Genomic DNA, 18,654 nt, shown 5'->3' with positions numbered 1-18,654 from the left:
CTCAAGGGAGCCAGGGCCGAGCTGTGTTAGCCGACGGAGTCCTCTGAGGCAGCTCCCGCTTAGCCCCGGGACGGCCGCGGCGCCCAGAGCCGGCTCTGCGTGAGGCGGTGCCCCGCCATGTTCGGGTCACCCCTTCCCCTCACACCTCCCTGCGCCTCGGCCGCTCCCCCCCGGCCGCCGGGGCGGCTGCTCTGCGGGCTCTCGGAGACCTGCCCGGGGGGAACGTGTGCCAGACCGGGCCTCTCTTCTCGCCTGACAGCCACACCGGAGCCCGCCTGCCTGCGGAGAAGGCCGCCATGGCGACGCGCCCCGCCTTCTCCTCCGGCCGGCAGCGGGACCCCGCCCCGCCGCTCTCCCACAATCCTCTGCGCTGCGGCCCTGCCAAGATGGCGCCGCTGGGGGCTCCGCGGAGCCTGGCGGCGGCTGCCTCCCGCAAGCGGCGGCTGCTGGCCCTCGCCCTGCTGCGGCCTCCGGCGGCCGCCGCCTGCGCTCAGAGCTGGCTTGCGTGGAGCGGGCGGCCGCGGCCCCGCGCGGCCTCGGGGAGCGCTCAGGTGCGTGAGGGGCGCCGGCTGAGGGAGGGAGGTCGGTCAGGGGCTGAGGAGGGGGCGCCGGGTCCCGCGGGGCTGCCCCCGCCGGCTCGGCCAGGGCGGCCGGTTTCGGCCTTGCCTTGCCTTGCTTTGCCTGGTTGTCAGCGCTCGGGGCCCGGCGGAGGGGCCGGGGGGGCCGCATGGGCCCCGGGGAGCCCCTCGCCCAGGGGTGAGCGTGGCCTGGTGGCCCCTGTGCAGCGGGTGGGGAGAGCGGCCTGGTGGTGGCTGGTGGTCTCGGGGCAAGTTTGGGCCCGGGCAACCTCGGGCCGAGGCTCTCCCTGCCTTGCGGTGGCGTTTAGGTGACCGCAGTGTCCCTACCCCGCGTCCGAGCGTTTCATCCTCTGTGGGCAAGCGCTAAAAACCAGCCGTATAGATAATAACTTACTCTGCCAGCTAATTTTGCCATTAAGTGGGGAAATGAAATCGGAACTGAGGTTCTTTCTGTCAGCACTGGAAGGCTGTGACGTGTTCCTCTGGATGATTTTTTTTGTCGTTTTTACAAGTGAATTGAGTACATGTCTCGAACTGAACGAGTCCAGCTATCCATAATTCATATGCGTTTTTCAAAGTGAGTGAAGGAAGCGTGTCTCAAAAGATTGAATGAATGAACTTGATGAGTTCATTAATAATAACTTAATGAACTTAGGAGGTTAAGAGTCGTTTAGATGTGGTGTTAGGGGATATGGTGTAGGGGAGAACTTTGTAGAGTAGGGGAGATGGTTGGACCCGATGATCCCAAGGGTCTTTTCCAACCTGAATGATTCTATGAACTTTACAAAGACTCTCAGATGGGTTATTATCAAACAGAAATAGCAGCTTTCATTCTCTTTTTTTTTTTTTTTTTCTTTTTTTCTTCCCAGAGCAGTGCTGTTTATGTGTTTATGACTAGCTTTTCATTGTCACCTGCCTTGATCAGTTGTCCCTGACAGGCAGAATTCTGTCATTCTGTCAAGTTCCAGTTACTGGGTAGATGAGATGAGCAGGACTGATGCAGTAAATTTTGGGGGGGTTTACTTTTGAAACTTGTGCAAGACCAGAAGCTGAGAGTTGAAGTTGATGCAGACCAGATATTTTCCCCGTATATTTAGATATGTTAAAATATATCTGGGTACTCGGTATTATCTGCTGTTCCTGGAAACTTATTTCAGATGTTAGTGCTTAAACAAGGGTGTTATCGTGGTGATGTGTAGAAATACTAATTTTAACCCTGTTTGCCTTTTGAATGTTTTTATTTTCATGTGAGAAATGCCAGTCCTTGCTGATAAGTTCTAATTGCCACCTGTTGCTAAATGTTGATTTGCACTAGATTTTCTGAACTAGAAAGCTAAGGCTGTGTCTGGTACATACACGTGTTCAGCTCTTTAGCCTTTTAGTTTGAAGGCATTTCTGTCTTACAGAGTGGTCAGTTATACATTTCTTTACAGTCTGGTGATTTTTATTTCACTTCTGCCTCAAGCGCTATTTGGATGAAAATTAGAACTCGTTAAACGCACAAGCAAGATCTTACATTTGGTTAAATAAAAGCTCTGTGCCACTTTATGACAAATAGGCAACACAGTTTATCCAAGTGTGTTGTGCAAATTTATTTGGTTATTTATCTAGCAGGAGGCTCAAATTTAGTGTTCGGGAGTTTTTGGTTTTAATGCCCTTCAAAATTTTGGGACTAGTTGATTTTTTTTTTTAACATTTCATTAAATGGGCTGACAGAGGAAAATGCACTGTCTTGTGATTTCAATTTCCTTTTTTTTTTTTTTCTTCTTCTCATTTTTCAGCTAGTTAAGAAAAATTCAGAAAAAGAAGTGACTGTCAGAAGTTGGCCAGGCACTTCAGCAGGTTGTATCTCAGAATGATTAGCCATTGGTTTTTATAAATTAGGTAATTCATTATTTAAAAAAAACCTTCTGGGAGCGACTATGTGCATCCCATTCTAGTTTCCGTTATTTAGTTATTTTGCTGTGTTTATGCACTAATGAGGACTGTAAAATTTTTAAATAGGCTTATTCTGAAAGCTTTTTTTATATATTAAAAAATAGAAGAATTGGTTTTAACGGTGTGTCTTCTCCAAAGTGTTCCTAAATAGTAAGGGCCTTCCTGGGAGGGTGCACCTCGCTTGTAAGCTATTTTTGAGCTCATAATGAATTGTAAGCTTAATTGCGTTATAATACAATATATGTATTTTCTGTGGCACTTAGTACAATGAGATTCAAACACAGAGTTGTTTGGGTGCTCTTGCATTACCGATCCACCTCTTTCTTCCCTCACACTTACATTTTTCAGTAGTTTATATATTAGAGTCTTGGCTTTTCTGAGTAATAATTTGTATCCTGGAAAGGAAAATAGCTGAATTTATGGAGGGGGAAAAACAGGTGTCATAAATATTGTGGAACTGTGATCAGACTCCATTTCTTGATATTGTATTTCCTTAAATGTAGCTCCTTCGGGTCACCCTCCCACGGTTGGAGTCGACAGGGTTCATCGTGTGAAAGCCCCCGTTCTGAATTTACTGCTGAGTGGTAACAGACAGACTGGACGTGTTGGATGTGGCTTGAGGAACTTTTCAAAATAACTAAACAAAGACTGTATTTTTTTTTTTTTTTCTAGGAAGCTCAGAGTTTTTTTTATAGAATGATTTATTTTGGATGCGGGAAAACCAATGGCAAATACTTTTTGATCTAAAATTTAAATGGAAGGAAAATAGCATTTTACTGGAAAGGTCCAACAGCCTTTAACTAAGGGTAATGATTTTACTAGGAATCTTTATAAGAAGAAGAAATACAGTGAGGGGTCTCTTTAAGAGAGGACTTTGGCAGTTGTAGAAAGCAGGGGTTTGTAAATTATTTTAAGTGTAACAGTAAACAAAATAGGAGAGACTTTTTTTTCCCCCCACCCTTGCATTATCTTGCGCTTCCAGTTGCTGCATGACAGGTGATAAAGAGCGTGTTCTTCTGCATTATTTAATAATATCCCTTGCTCTGGCAGTGGTAGTAAGAGAAGTGTCAGGTATTTTTGTTAATTTTTTTTTTTTTTTTTCACCTGAAGCCTGGTCCATTCTGTAAAATTACGCTGGTGGGGGGTTTGGGGGTTTTTTGTTTGTTTGTTTGTTTGTTTTGCCAAGACAAGCTGAATGTGTATTAGTAGGATGTTATTGAGGGAAACTCCTTAAAGTGTCTTTTTGTGAACCTTCTTGGTTTCTTTTGCTCTGGGTGTGTGTACAGAGCAATTGTGCATTGGCCATTGTTAAACACAACTCCAGTTAAGTTCTTATTCTTCACGTTGGTGATGTTTAGTTTATATTTGTAGCAGAATATTCTCACCTTTTCTCTCATCTTCCTCTGCTCTTTCCTATTCATATTTTCTTTTCTTGCTTTGCAAACTCAGCAGAATTAACAGTGGGACTTGAATCTTGCCTTCAGTTGTCTTTTCTGTTACGGTTAGTTTAAAAACCCCATCTCCCTTCGGTTGGTGCAGTGCATCTGGAACAGCACGTACCATACTCCAGAGAGAAGCTTCTAACTGTGGGTTTGACCTTGTGCAAATGTGTTTAATCCCTGTTGTTTGTTTGCATTTATTGTATTCAAGCTACTACCAGCAGTCGCGACACTTCAGCAGGATGACTTTTATGTGCAATCAGTACTAGACATCTGTTTCGTCCTTTACAGGGTGTAGAATCATATCCAAAAATGCATTAAAAGAACATGATGGTGCAGAGTCAGGCATTCAAAAGTTAGGAAGTGCCAGAATTAAAGCTCCCTGCATAATTTCTTAAGTTCACAAATAAGCAGGACTCGCTCCTGCTCTTTTAAAGCAATAACCTGCTACTTGGATCTGTTCCAATAAGGCTCGAGTTTGCCTTTCCTTTGTAGTCTTAAATCTCTTGGGAAAGAGTTGTTGGTGTGGATGTGGGACTTGTTGGTATTAGGCCTCTCACCCCGGATGGTGTCTCTGCTATAAATTCTAAATTGTTGTAGTTCGATCAGTTTAATCCATGCTGCTGAATGGCCTCTGGCTGGTGAAGCAGGTGAGGTTGTATTGCTGTAGCTGCCTTTGAACTGGAGAGCACCGTTGCCTTCTGTATGGGTTCTACCACTTAATTTGGTGTTGGATTCCAGGTACTTCCAGATCATGGAATCACAGAATTGTTGGAGTTAGAAGTCACCTCTAGAGATCATCCAGTCCAACTCCCCTGCCAAAGCAGGGTTGCCCAGAGCACATCACTCAGGGCTGCATCCAGGCGGGTCTTGAAGATCTCCAGAGAAGGGGACTCCACGACCTCCCTGGGCAGCCTGTTCCAGGGCTCTGGCACCCTCACCGGAAAGAAGTATCTCCTCAGATTTGAATGGAACTTCCCATGTTCCAGCTTGTGCCCGTTGCCCCTCATCCTGTCACTGGGAACCACTGAAAAGAGTCCAGCTCCATCCTCCTTCAACCCACCCTTCAGATACTTATAAGCATTGATGAGGTCTCCCCTCAGGCTTCTCTTCTCCAGGCTAAAGAGCCCCAGCTCTTTGAGCCTTTCCTCATCAGGGAGATGCTCCAATCCCTCCATCATCTTTGTTGCCCTACGCTGGACTCTCTCCAGTAGTTCCCTGTCTCTCTTGAACTGGGGAGCCCAGAACGGGACACAGTATTCCAGTTGTGGCCTCACCAGTGCGGAGTAGAGGCGGAGAATGACCTTCCTCGACCTACTGGCCACACTTGCAGCCCAGGGTTCCATTGGCCCCCTTGGCCACAAGGGCACGTTGCTGGCTCATGGATAATTTACTATCTACCAGGACCCCCAGATCCTTCTCCTCAGAAGTGCTTTCCAGCAGGCCCACCCCTAACCTATATTGGTGCCTGGCATTCTTCTCCCTGGATGCCACGGTGGTGGTTACTGCTGAGAGGTGCTTACCTCTCCTCTTGCATGTTGGTGGGAACTGTTATCCAAAATAACCGTGCCTCTGTAAGGATGACAGTAATTTGCAGTAACTTGGGATGTGCTGGGGCGTTTTGAAGTCCTCTTTTTCTGTTAAGTTTTCTGGTGATGAAACTGTTGCTGTTCATATGGAGAGCATTTTAGTTTAGATGGAATCCTCAGTGCTGACATGAAACTACAAAGTTATTCGTGTATCTGCACTTAAGTGCTTTATAAATGCAGCTCCTTCATTTATCTGAGGTCTTGGAAGCATCAGGACAGATCACCCAGGCCAGTGAGCTCCAAGTGCAAAATGTACAATTCTAACGTTTACCTTTTCTCTGTATGTAATGTCATAAAACGGAAAAGTTTGAAATAAGCAGGTCCCACGTGGTGACTTCTGGGGGAGTGATCTTCATTTGCTTAAAAATGACTGATTATATTATAACTTATGGAATGTGTCTTAAGACAAAAGCAAAGGAATATTTAAGGCAAGATATAAAATATGTAATGGTGCCGCTGCTTGTCAAGGTTAAAAATACCTTTTTTTTTTTATGATGCAAGTTCATTTATTTATTTATTTTTTCCCTTTTTTGACATTTGTCCTTTGCCTTGGGCTGACGAGCCGTTCCTTCGCTATTTTGCTGGGTGGGAGTGATTTTTATATAGTGCGAGCTGTATGGTTAATATTGCAAAAGGGCAGTAAAAGATTTAATAGTGAATGTGTCAAAGATGATGTGGCACCATCGTTGCTAAACCAGAAGAGAGGTCCCTGTTTTGCCACTGGGAAGGCGCTGCCAGCTGGTCCCTCTTGGGAAAATAAACGATCCTTCGAAACTCCTATGGAAAATTAATTGTTTTCAGTGTAACACACAAAGCATGATACGGTCGGTGCCGGCAGTGTATCTGTTAAAGACGCATTGATGATATTTGAATATTGGGTATGTCGTGTCCTGCCTACCTAAAACTTGCAGTCAGCCATGCTCTAATTTCCGATGTTCCCGGCGCTTCCCAGTCAAGAGCTGTAGCTTTGATTAGCCTTGTGGTCTATGGCTACAAGCCTGGCATGAGCTGAGCTGAGAGAAATTGGGAATGGCAGGACCTATAAACGTAAGAATAACGATTCATAACAAAACACAGAACAAAAGAATATTTGAAAGAAGTCAGAAGACGACCTGGGAGAAAATTAAAATGAAAGGAAGGGGAAAACTTTGGGCTTTCATGGTACAAAAGAAACTAAGTCTGATGGGAGTGGGGATTCGGGGCAGGGAAAAGTTCATTGTCACTGAGCGTTTTTAATGGTTGGATGTAATTAATTTTACAGCTGCTCCCCACCAGTTTTCTTTTTCTGTGGTCAGTTGTTAAAAAACAAAGCCATCTGCCTTGTTTTCATGTCATAGTTGTTTACATAAACTCGATCAATATTCTCTGAATGTGAAGTTTATGTTCTGCTTGACTCCATTTTCACTCCTTTTTCCCCTCCCTCTTTATTCTGTAGATCCCACCAATCTGCAAGCAAAGATCATGGCACGTTCTGGGAGGAGATTATTCCAGGCCGTTATTAGAGGCTTCAGAGGTAGGTATAAATTGTTTTTCTTCCTACCTGCAGCTCAGAGGAAACTCAAGTCCTTGGAGCATCTTTCAGTTTAGTTTGCTGGGTTTTTTTTTTTTCTTATTTAACTATTTATGGTTTTAAAGTGCAGCAAGTTATGTTTCTGCCTCTAGAAAAGGAGATAACTTTGCTTAAAAGCTCCAGACTTGCACTTTCCTCAAGAATTCTTTTTGAATCTCTAGAAACTAATGATAATACAGTAACTTAAAAAAAATAGCTCTTAAAAATGTCGGTTTTCTGTGTTGATACTTAGATTCATGTTTTCAGGCATAGAAAATACCAATGCGTACAAAGTTGGAGTTTTCCTTCAGTATGTGATGCTTTAGTTCTTCAAAATTGTGGAATATCAAGAAACGGTGGAAACGTATTCTCATCATTCCGAGTGCCAGGATGTCAGGCTCTTATTCCTGTGAGGTCTGCTTGCCTTAGCGCCGATGAAAACATAAGGAAGATGCATTTTTTTCTGTTCATGGAATAATTATGACACATTTCTAAGTAACACACTTTGTTTGAATGAAGCTAGGAGATTTATTTATCTTGTTTTTCAGGGTTTTTTTTATTATAACTCATAGAACGGACTTAAGCAGCTAAAATCTTTTGAGAGTCATTGGGACTTCAAAGCACGGAATCTACTTAGATCAGGTTTTATAATGTTTTTCTTTAAAATATGAAAAGTGAAATTCTGATTTGTGAAACCCTTAGGTCTGCTGTCAAACCACATACACAAAATGAGATTCCTAAGGAGCTTTTACATAGCTCGAACCCATAAATTGTCAACAAGTAGCGAGTATTTTAAACAAAATGCAGACTCTTTTTTTTTTTTTTAAAGCTTTAACATGTCTGTTGTTTGTGGCAGGCACTCTGAAACTCAACTGCAGAAACACCTAGTAGTAGTGAGCTGCTATTTTTTAGTACATCTATTTGCATTAATGAATTGAGACATTTTCTCCGTATTTATTTAGTGGGGAATCTTGGCCACATGTTAAGAGAAGGGAGCGTATGTTTTTTAAAAAGCAGGTTCTTTTCCTAACTCGCACCAGTTGGTTGTTTTCCTCCTCATGGGAAAGAGGAGTTTGAAGCAGATTTATCTAGTTATTTTGCCCCCAAGTAAAGTTACTCTTTACGTGCGTAGAAAGAGTATTGTTGCTTAAGTGTGTTCCACTTTATATATAAATGTGTCTGATTATGGTTATCCTCCAAAACTTCGATTTCTTTTTTATGTTCTTTAGTCCGCTTTTTAGGTGTCCTTTTAACTGAAATATTTAAGGCTCCGTTATCTTTACCTCCTGGCCACTTGGAACATGCTCTTTACTACACTGTTAGATTTATAGTCCCTTTCTTACTACTGTTTCCTTAAGCAAAGCAAGGTTTTTAGAGAGAAGTGATACCTTTTATTAAAGCAAGCTGATACAGTTGGAGGATGAGGGAGGGAAAACAGAGCAGTATTTTTTCCTTCTGTTGGCTTTTTACATGCGTGTTTCCTGAGGTTCTTGCAAATTGACTTTTCATTTTCACGCAGATCCTCCCGAGGTGGCGACTGATGGAAAAGAGAATGTGTTGGCATGGTCATGCAGGTGGAGGGCTTCACACAGATCCGAAGGAAGGGGTAAAAAATTACTTAATTAGTATTGCTTTTTAAATAACAAAATGTGATCAGCTTCTCCCCAGCCCTCAAAAAAATAGCTGAAGACCACAAGCAACAACTTGTGAAGAACTGTATTGGTAGATCTGTGAATACTGTAGTGGAGGAGATACTCTCTAATTGTCAATGTAGGCTTAGTAGCTCTTAAATCACCAAATATTTGTAATAACTGTGTTGAAGTACTTCAGTTGTTCTATTAAAAATACAATCGTAGTGTCACACAGTCCTTTGAAATTGGCCTGCGCTATGTTAGGTGTTTTTCATGGAAAGTATGTTCCGTTGTAATTGATCGTGGTTTGTTGTTCTTGTTTGTGACTGATATTTCCCTGTGACTTGACATTCAGGACAGCAGAAATCAGCTTCTGGATACAAATTAGCGCATCAGTTGCTAAAATTGCACTTGAAGCGGGCGGGGGGAGGAGAGTAATTAAGCTGCGAGTATTTTTACTTGAATTTAATGTTAATGCAGCTGATATATTTTGACTGTATTTATACCCAGGAAGCGTATGTTTAAATAATTACGATAGGTATGTAAGGAGAAGCAGTATCTTTTATTAGCCCAAATGATTACAGTTAGAAAACGAGGCAAGCTTTTGGTTAAAACAGTGCAATATAAACTTTGCATGATTAAAATCGCAAAACCAAAGCCCTTGAGTTTCTGTAAGTTTCATTTTCTCACTTCCTGAGCCAACCTACTTCTGATGCTTTGTGGGTTTGCAGAATGATTCTCTGGGATGATTGTAACTTGTTCTAACTTGGGTGGGGTCTTCCTAAAACTAGTGAAGACCATAATGTAGTTAATAAAGAACATTGTTAGTTAAGGCTCTTGTCTAATTATACAAATATCAGCCATTAAGGATCATCTGGGAGAAAGCAGCAAGAACCAGCTGTAGATGAGGTGAAACGTCTGAAGAGTGGAAAAAACAGAGTAACATGGTGTGCGAAAGCCAAGAGGTTCTCAGCAAAAATGAAGGGAAGGAAATGAGATGTTACAAGTGCGGTTCTTGCACTTGTGTGTACACACACTTGTATTCTGTACGTAAAAGCACTGGTACCCAGTTTACCACATGAGAATTTTTTTGCCCCTAGGATTATGCTTTTAGGAAGGCTGCAGGTGATGTACGTCGGCTTTACTACACCTTTCTCTCTTCCAAATTTTTTTTGACAAACCAGCCTGTTCGTCCTGGAAACTGACTTTGGGACTGACATTTTAAATTGTCCCTTTTATAGCAGCTTCAGGAGACACAGAACTAAGGATAAACACAGAGTGTGAAGGGCACGTTACCTTTGTCTCACAGTAACTAGGAGGGAAGCTTACACCACTGGTTTGTTACAAAATAAATTTTACTTGCAGCTAATGTCCTGAATGCTGAAACTGAAAAGTTACTGTTCTTTACTACCTTTGATTTATATTTTTTTTTTTTGATATGTGTTATTCTCTGTAGTTGGTTTGGTAGGCGTACATGGAATAGATGGGAATAAAACCCGTGGTGCCTGACCCGTTGCTAAGCAGACATGCGTTACTTCCTTATGGCAGGATTGATAGTCACAATGGAGCCCTGATAATCAGCCTTCCCTTGCCACCATTTCACTCGGTTGCTGTTTAGTTTGCAAGTCATTGCTTGCCTTCTGTGGAGGGACAGATGTTACGAAGGCAGAAGACTTAAGTGCTGTTTTGCCGACGTTTGGAAGGAAAATTCAGGCCCAAGTTTGACTTTTATTTAAGCTGATAAGGCAGCTGAAAAAAGAATTGTGCCACCTTCCTTGCTTTGGTGTTTTGCTCCGTAAGATTAGATATTAGGGTTTAGATTAGATGTTAGGAAGAAATTCTTCACTTTGAGGGTGGTGAGACCCTGGCCCAGGTTGCCCAGAGAAGCTGTGGCTGCCCCATCCCTGGAGGGGTTCAAGGCCAGGTTGGATGGGGCTTGGAGCAACCTGGTGTGGTGGGAGGTGTCCCTGCCCAGGGCAGGGGGTTGGAAGTGGATGATCTTTAAGGTCCCTTCCAACCCAAGCCATTCTATGGTTTTAAGTCACTGTGGAGTCAGATAGTGAGCTGGTGTGGAGGGATCTAGCTGAAAAATGGCTTGTCCAAATGGTGGGAACACCCTTTCCCTTCCCAAACGACTCCTGCTGCTTCACTCACAGCAAGCTGCATATCATGGTCTTAAACAATCTAAATGCCTCCTGCTATGAAAAAGAAAAGTAAGTTCTGTTCTCAGCTATGCTTTTTCTCATCCCTCTTAATTTGTGGGTTTATCTGACTCTACTGAGATGAAACCCTGCAACCAACATGGAAGAGTTTTCTGCTGGTTTCATAAACTGAATCAGTTCATCAAGGTGTTTCATGAGCTCCAGAGAAATGGGCTGGGACTGTACAACTGAGCGCTGCAAGGAGAGGAGGGAGCAGGGGGGGAAAGGAGCTGTTGGTGGTTTGAAGAATAACCCCGTGCAGATGTGAGACAACTGGTGCTAGTGCAATAAAGAGGGTGATACAGCTGAAACACAAGTCAAACTACCATTTTCTTCCATCGTGCTTCTGGTAGCTCATCATCCTGGCATAGGCATTATCCATAAAGTCACGGGGTCAGCCCGGGGAATGCTTTGCAATATTCAATAATCTTGGAGATTGTGAAGAGGAATGTTGGCTTTCTTTTTTCCCCCTTTTAGGTGTTTTAAAAGGTCCAGAACCTGGAGGGGGGGGGGGACACACACGACGGACAGGAAGATGGTTGGTGCTCATTCCTTTCCCAAAAGGTCTTTGCTATTCAGTAGTGTATTTTAAAAACATGCTGCATTCAAAAAGGAGAAAAGGCTTTTCTTTTTTGCTTCCTGCTATATTAGATTCATAATACTTTGCCTTCCATTCCTTCCATTCCTGTAGAAATAAGCCATGGAAGAAAATCTAAAACATTACTGCCACTTAAAAGGAGGTAAAATAAGTGCATCTCTTAACCTTTTTATATGCTACAGAGAATCAAAAAAAGGGCCTGAGTCCATTAAACAGATTGCTCATTTTAATTCTTAATGTTGCCACTTGCATACTTAAACCATTTTCAACTCGCGTTTCTATACAACAGTAACATTTATTTCATGGTAAACTTTGATGTAATGTGTGTGCATTTTGAATCTCCTTTGATATTTCTTCTTGTTCCTTTGCAAGGCCTTTGGCAAACGACTGGCTGCCTCCTGAGTTTTGGTTTTTTGTTTTTTTTTTTTTTTTCTGAACGGGTTTACTTCTGTCGCCGTTCAGAGCCATGAAGAAATGGAAATAGATTCCTTGTTTGCAGCCAATGTATTTTGCTCTTTTTAATAGCTTTTCTGTGCGATGTCGAACTAGCCAATAGCAACGGATAATTAGAACTGCTCTGGTTGCACTCGTATCGTTTGTGTTAATGTGATACCATTTTTTTTAACTTCCTTTTAACCTGTAAGTGGTGATCAAAGATACTTTCTAAGTGTTTGAACTGCTATTTATGCATATCCTTGGCTTAAATGGAAAGATTCGTGTATATTGTGCAGCAGGTACCTCCGTCTCCTGAATGGGTAGGACACAACAGGAACAGTTTTGCATCCTCTCTTCGCTTACAAATCTTCCATATATCCATTTTTTAAAAGTCGTTTGAAATGTGCTTATACTGTGTAATGCTCCAGCCCATTTGCAATTGTTGACAAAATGCAATATCTCTTCCCCTTTGGTTTCCTTTGAAGCTCTGACTAGAAACACTGAGATGAATTTTCTGGTGCTTTTAAAAGCTTATATTTATAGGATTGGCTTCCCTGGTTGCCTCAGCGATCTTCCCTTTTAGCAGAACTCTCCTTTCTTCCTCATTCACACTGGACCTTAACAGAGAATTTCTTTTCAAATTTGTTTTATCCTCAAAGTCAAGGAGGGAGCATTTAAAGCACACAATCTAGTGAGAGAAACTTTAAAATACATCATTAAACTAACTCCCCCTTTCTACTGACTTATATAATGAAAAGTCATCTTTAACAGGTGTGGACTAACTTTTTGTCTCCCCCCCCCCCCCCCCTCCCTGATAACAAACTGTTGCCTGAAATGGAGAGATTAGGTGCTACTTGCTGCTTTTCTTTTCGATTTAGATAACCTCCCTGTCTTTCAAGTTAACCCCAGGGCAGCCAACATGGAAAAAAGAGTTGTTGATACTTGTCCTGTATGTTACTGCATGTGCTGTTATTCTCCGTTGGGAAGCATCATTTAGGCTTCAGATGATATATCTGGCTTGGGAGTTTAGTGGAATATATCTCAAATGTGATACAGACATCTCTCCATCTGTGAAACAACCTATATTTCTGTAAAAAATACAACAACCAAAACCAACAACAAAAATCCCAAAACAAAATCTCTCCAAACCCTAAACCAAAAAAAGCTAACATTTCTCAAGAAGACTTTACTGAATTGTGGTCTTGTTTAGAGCAAAATCTGAGGTTTGGAGGAGAACCCATTTGAAGAATTCCTTAAAAATTGATGTAATGAATGACATGTGGCCAGGTACATCTGCCTTGTGAAGCCTCACTGCCTGACTTCAGGGGGCACCAGAAGCTGAGTTAAGGCCACCAGAACAGTTTTCTTGTTGGTTGCCGTAGCTTCATCGGGCACCCGTTGAAGGATGACCCTTTGGGTTTCTGAAAACAGGCCCTAGAAGACACGGGCAGAACAAGAGTATTTCTCTCTTCTCTGCAAAGGTTGTAAGATGACCAAAAACTGTGAAAGTGATTGTTGGAAATGCTTAAATTTGTAGTAATGAAACCAAAACACATGAGCTGAAATTCATATTCATTTTATATATCAGCATGAGTGTTCAGTATCAGAGATTTGAGTTGCTATAATGCTAGGGATATTTTTTTAATACCGTGTTCTGTTGTGACTCACTGAATGTTCTCCGAACTACTTCCATTTATTGCAGACATTTCAGACTTCCTTCTTGACTTAGTTTTTTGTTACTAGATTTTTTTTTTATTGTTGTTTGCATTTTGCCTCCTGTTGTTTCTATGCTTTGTCAAAACAGCTTCCAAAGAAGAAATACCAAGCTCTTGCATTTTGTACAGAAATCTTGAGAAGATTAAAAAAAAAGAAGGGTCAGTTTATTTGTTCTGTGAAGTATTTCAAGTATAGTGAATTGTGGCTTTCTCTGTACTCCATTTACAGCCAGCTGTACTTGCACTCTTGAGGACGTGTGAATTAAGAACAATTCATCTGTTTTAAGAGCTTGTCATGGATGTAAACCTAAAAACTTACAACTGAAATTTTAAGACATAGTCCAAGTCTGAAATCTTGTGAAGTGTCTGTTGCCTATCAAATAAAATACAGAAGTGATCCAAATGTATAAAATTCATTCTTATTTATACTGTTATTTTGCTTCCTGGAGTCTCTTTATAATTGCTTTTGTTTATTCTTTCCAACAGCTGAAAGAGATTGATGCCAAGAAGATTATCAGGGCAATGTTGTCGTACGTGTGGCCCAAAGACAGACCAGACCTGCGAGCCAGAGTAGCCATATCTCTGGGCTTCTTGGCAAGTGCAAAGGTAAGAACAGATACTTAGAATCATAGAATTGTCTGGGTTGGCAGGCACCTTTCAGATAATCTAGCCCAACCATCAGCCTAACTCTGATAAAAACCGTCACTAAGCACTATGTCAACCCGGCTTTTAAATACCTCCAGGGATGGTGCCTCAGCACTGCCCTGGGCAGCCCATTCCAAGGCTTGATAACCCTTTCCGTGTAAAAATGTTTCCTGATATCCAATCTGAACCTCCCCTGGTGCAACTTGGGGCCATTTCCTCTTGTCCTATTGCCTGTGACTTGGGAGAAGAGACCGACCCAAACCCTTCATTGTACTGCTATTCATCTCAAGTTTGTACAAGGAACGATTTCCTTTTTTATTATTTAAGGGCTTTTATAATCTTAAGATGTCTGTTTCCTGTATAAGGAAAAGAGAGTATTAGAAAATAATAGCTTGGGTTTTTTTTAATGGGATGTGAGATGTGGGGGATGGTTGGGGAAATGATGACGATGATCAGAATTTTTATTTCCATTGCTCGCATTAGTTTAGTCCAGGATTTTCCATTTGCCAATTAATCATTTACACCATAAGTTATGGGAAATGGGAGTTGAAGGTTACTTACCGCGTCACACGAGAAGAGATCTGTATCTGTCAAACGGGATTTCTTCAAGGCTCCGTGCCCGTTCCCGACTCTGAACTTGAGCAGTGGGGTGGTGTCCACTCGCAGCTCTTGCTGTGCCATGGAAAAGGGGATTTGAGCTCCAGTCTTTCCTTCATCTTCCTCTCTGAGATGACAGTGGAATTTCTGTTGTTTCAAGGACTCCTCTGGTGTGCTGATGAGAAAGAAGCTGTATAACTTATTTTTAATATCGAACCATGCTTTCATTCAAGTGATTTTTCTTGTAGTCTTAATTATGAAAAAGAGTTGCTCTTACCCTCACTCGTTGTGTGAAAGGCTCTCATGCTCTTGCCTGCAACAAAATTAGTGTTTATTTGTTCTTAGAAAGAGATAGGCATGCAAAAGCTTTGCAGAGGTTAATGGAGGATATAATTCAAATTTTGTGCAAACTTTGTAGAAATGGTTCAGAAGAACAAATGTTAACTTTGTGCGAAAATTTTTTTGGTAAGGAAAAAGACGGCAAAATATTGGGAGTAAGTTTTGTATGTTTCATTGAGACATTCAGCTCTACCGAGGTCCTTCTGAGTGTGGCTATTTTTACCGAGCATAAAGCTAATCCTAGTGTCTTGCTGGGATAAGCTAAAGTAGGTACTAGTTAGTAGTGAGTTTTAGCCCTTAATTAGCATTCAGCACCACTGCCATCTTATGAAAAGAGAGAAGAAACAAATTTCAGCTATGTAGGTGATGAAGGAAGAGAAGTTGGAAGAGAAATGTGCTCGTTTATTGGAGCTGAAGGGGAACAGCCAGTCTTCTGGTCCACAGCTCTTCCTCCCGAGCAGCCTATGAGGTGCTGATTCCATCTGCAACAGATATTTGGGTTTGTGCTGCTGTTCCGGACGTTGCTGATAATGCAGTGATGACATGCAGGATATGACATGTCTGTGCAAGTAAACTTCAACCCTTCCGATGGTTTTTATGCCTGTGCAAAACACACAGCAATGCTTTCCGTTACACTTTAAAACTATCTGGGAAACTATCTGCTCAGAATGCAGATGCTGGGAGCGTTTTGCTGTGTGTATATTGTGCAGTTGCCCTCACAATAATATTTAAATGATTATATGCTTGGTTTGTTCAGGTTTTGTGCTGTCTATTTCAGAATATCCCATTTACCAGATAGATATGAAAAATCTTCTAACTCACTCTCTTTTTAAAGCCTGCTACTAGTAACGTGGATAATAATCTGAAGGCAAGTTTGAAGTATTTTTTTCTTTTTGTCTTCTGCTTTTCCCCCCACTTGTCTAATTTGTAGGATTATATGAATATGCTGGAGAAAGCAAATCCAGAATCTAATCCTGCATGTGGCAGCATTGTACCTTGCTTTTAGGAAGCCTGTTCATGTTTCAAGCAGCTTTCTGGGGTGGAATGAAAACAAAATCGATGGCCGGGATGCCTGCAAATAGCACTGAATTTGGTATAATACAGAGCTATTATATTTCTAGTCGGGGAGAGAGATGTTTCCCCCTGTCAGAAAGTCAGACACTTAATTGCTCTTCAGGGATGTAACTGGATGTTTGGATCTCTCTTAAGTGTTCTCTTAAATTTCCTGCTTCGGATTCTGTACGGGGCAGCCTGGAAGCCCTGATGTCCGGAGCAGATTCCCAGAAGCCGAGCAGAAAACTGGTTGAGCTTTGCCCAGGTTTTAGGAGATGCCTGTTAAAGGGGAAGCGTTTTGTGAGAACGTTTGTTTTGGCAAACGAGGGTTTCCCTGGGACAGCACCCAGCGAGCTCTCGACAGTGTAGGTTATAACTGACTGGGGTGAAAAACCTCACTGATGTCTTCTAGCTGTCCTTTGCTAATGTTCTTTGTCCTTTTCTGTCATAACAAAGCTGTGTTAGAACTCAAACATTTTCGAGTAGCTGTGATTTAACAAGTTACCCCTCATCACCTCAGCCGTGGCCACTCTTCCTTTGCGGGGTAAATTTTCTTAAATTGCTTCATTTAAGCATTCATTGCTTGCTTATACAAGTTGGGTGGAGAATGGCTGGAGAGCAGCCCCGAGGAGAAGGACTTGGGAGTGCTTATGGATGAGAAGCTCAACATGAGCAGGCAGTGTGCACTGGCAGCCCAGAGAGCCAACCGTGTCCTGGGCTGCATCAGGAGAAGTGTGGCCAGCAGGTCTCGCGAGGTGATTCTGCCCCTCTACTCTGCGCTCGTGAGACCCCTCCTGGAGTACTGTGTCCAGCTTTGGAGTCCTCAACACAGAAAGGACATGGACCTGTTGGAACGGGTCCAGCGGAGGGCCACGAGGATGATCAGAGGGATGGAGCACCTCTCCTATGAAGACAGACTGAGAGAGCTGGGGTTGTTCAGCCTGGAGAAGAGAAGGCTCCGGGGAGACCTTATAACAGCCTATCAATACCTGAAGGGAGCCTACAGAAGAGCTGAAGAGGGACTCTTTGTCAGGAAGAGTGGTGACAGGACAAGGGGCAATGGTTTTAAATTGGAAGAGAAGAGATTTAGATTAGATATCAGGAAGAAATTCTTTACAGTGAGGGTGGTGAGGCACTGGAACAGGTTGCCCAGGGAAGTTGTGGATGCCCCATCCCTGGAAGTGTTCAAGGCCAGGCTGGATGGGGCTTTAAGCAACCTGCTCTAGTGAGAGGTGTCCCTGCCCATGGCAGGGGGGTTGGAACTAGATGATCTTTAAGGTCCTTTCCAACTCTAGCCATTCTATGATTCTATGATTCTATGATTCTATGATTCATACTTTGCAAGTGCTAAGTGTGCATGTAAGTTGTTGTGGCAGAGCTGCCACGAGTAGTTTGTTAGAGAGCTGTGGTAGCTCTGTCACATCTCTGAGCCCTGAACATCTGCTTTTCTTCCAGAGCAAACTAAAGGTCACCTTCTTCCTACAGAAAATGAAATCCCAATTAGTTTACCTGTAGCTTGCCTGGACCATGTATAATCCTATGCAGTTCCCTCGTTATCCCATCGGGGAGCCCTTTGTTCTGATTGCTTGTGGAGTTAATTACAATTTACTTGATAGACCACACAAGCAGCTTGTGGAAGTTTCTCTGCTGCAGAGTTGTGTCAGCACAGGAGTGTCAGTGTTATCTCCCTCTTCACTGCAGTCCTGGCCCAACGTCTTTGTTCACTACGACTTTGTCTGCATCTGAAGGATTTACATCCTTATTACGGATTTTGTCTAAAGGCTGCTGGTTCTTGGGGGTTTTCCATAGGGAACTGTAGGATCATGACACCTGCTGCTCCTCACCTTCCCTGATAAGAAATACCGTAAGCTTTTTGGCCAATTTCTTCTGAGTTTAACAGGGTGGCTTCAATCTTATTCTAAGAAAACTCCAGCGGAATCACGGAGGAGAGGTAGGTTGTGAAATCCTCAGCCACAGGAAAAAAATCAGGAGTTCACACCCGGTTTGATTTGTCTTACTTATCCGCAAAACACACCAAAGCCAGAGATCGCACCTCCTTGTCCTGCTGCTTGAGAAATAATTTCTCTTTAAATCTTCTGGTTCAGTAAAATTCAGTTTTGAAACAAAAGCCAGTTCGTGTGCAGCTACTGAAGAGCCTGCAGTTACAATCTGTCTCTGCTCCTTTTGTGGGGCCCAGTTGCCTGTCATTGAACAAATGATTGTGATTTTTTTGTTCCTTTTTGTCTCCACATAACGGCTGGTAGCATTGTTAGCCTTCAAAGTGAGCTGTTTGGGTGGCTTTTTATGACTGGGAGCTGACAGGATGGAGTCTGCTCTTGGGCTAGTA

The 18,654-nt window shown here is 42.6% G+C and overlaps 1 protein-coding gene across 1 annotated transcript in view; it reads left to right on the top strand.

Moving 5' to 3' along the window:
• Positions 1–296: 296 nt before the first annotated feature.
• ABCB7 (ATP binding cassette subfamily B member 7) overlaps positions 297–18,654 on the top strand; it is a 43,012-nt gene continuing 24,654 nt past the window's right edge. Inside the window, exons 1-4 of the mRNA XM_074147437.1 lie at positions 297–551; positions 6,980–7,057; positions 8,613–8,699; positions 14,160–14,279. Of these exons, the coding sequence (XP_074003538.1) occupies positions 297–551; positions 6,980–7,057; positions 8,613–8,699; positions 14,160–14,279 (540 nt within the window). The remainder of the gene's footprint in view (positions 552–6,979; positions 7,058–8,612; positions 8,700–14,159; positions 14,280–18,654) is intronic.

This window comes from Numenius arquata, chromosome 5, assembly GCF_964106895.1.
Source record: "Numenius arquata chromosome 5, bNumArq3.hap1.1, whole genome shotgun sequence".
Lineage (NCBI taxonomy): Eukaryota > Metazoa > Chordata > Aves > Charadriiformes > Scolopacidae > Numenius > Numenius arquata.
This window is presented reverse-complemented; position numbering and strand designations above follow the sequence as displayed.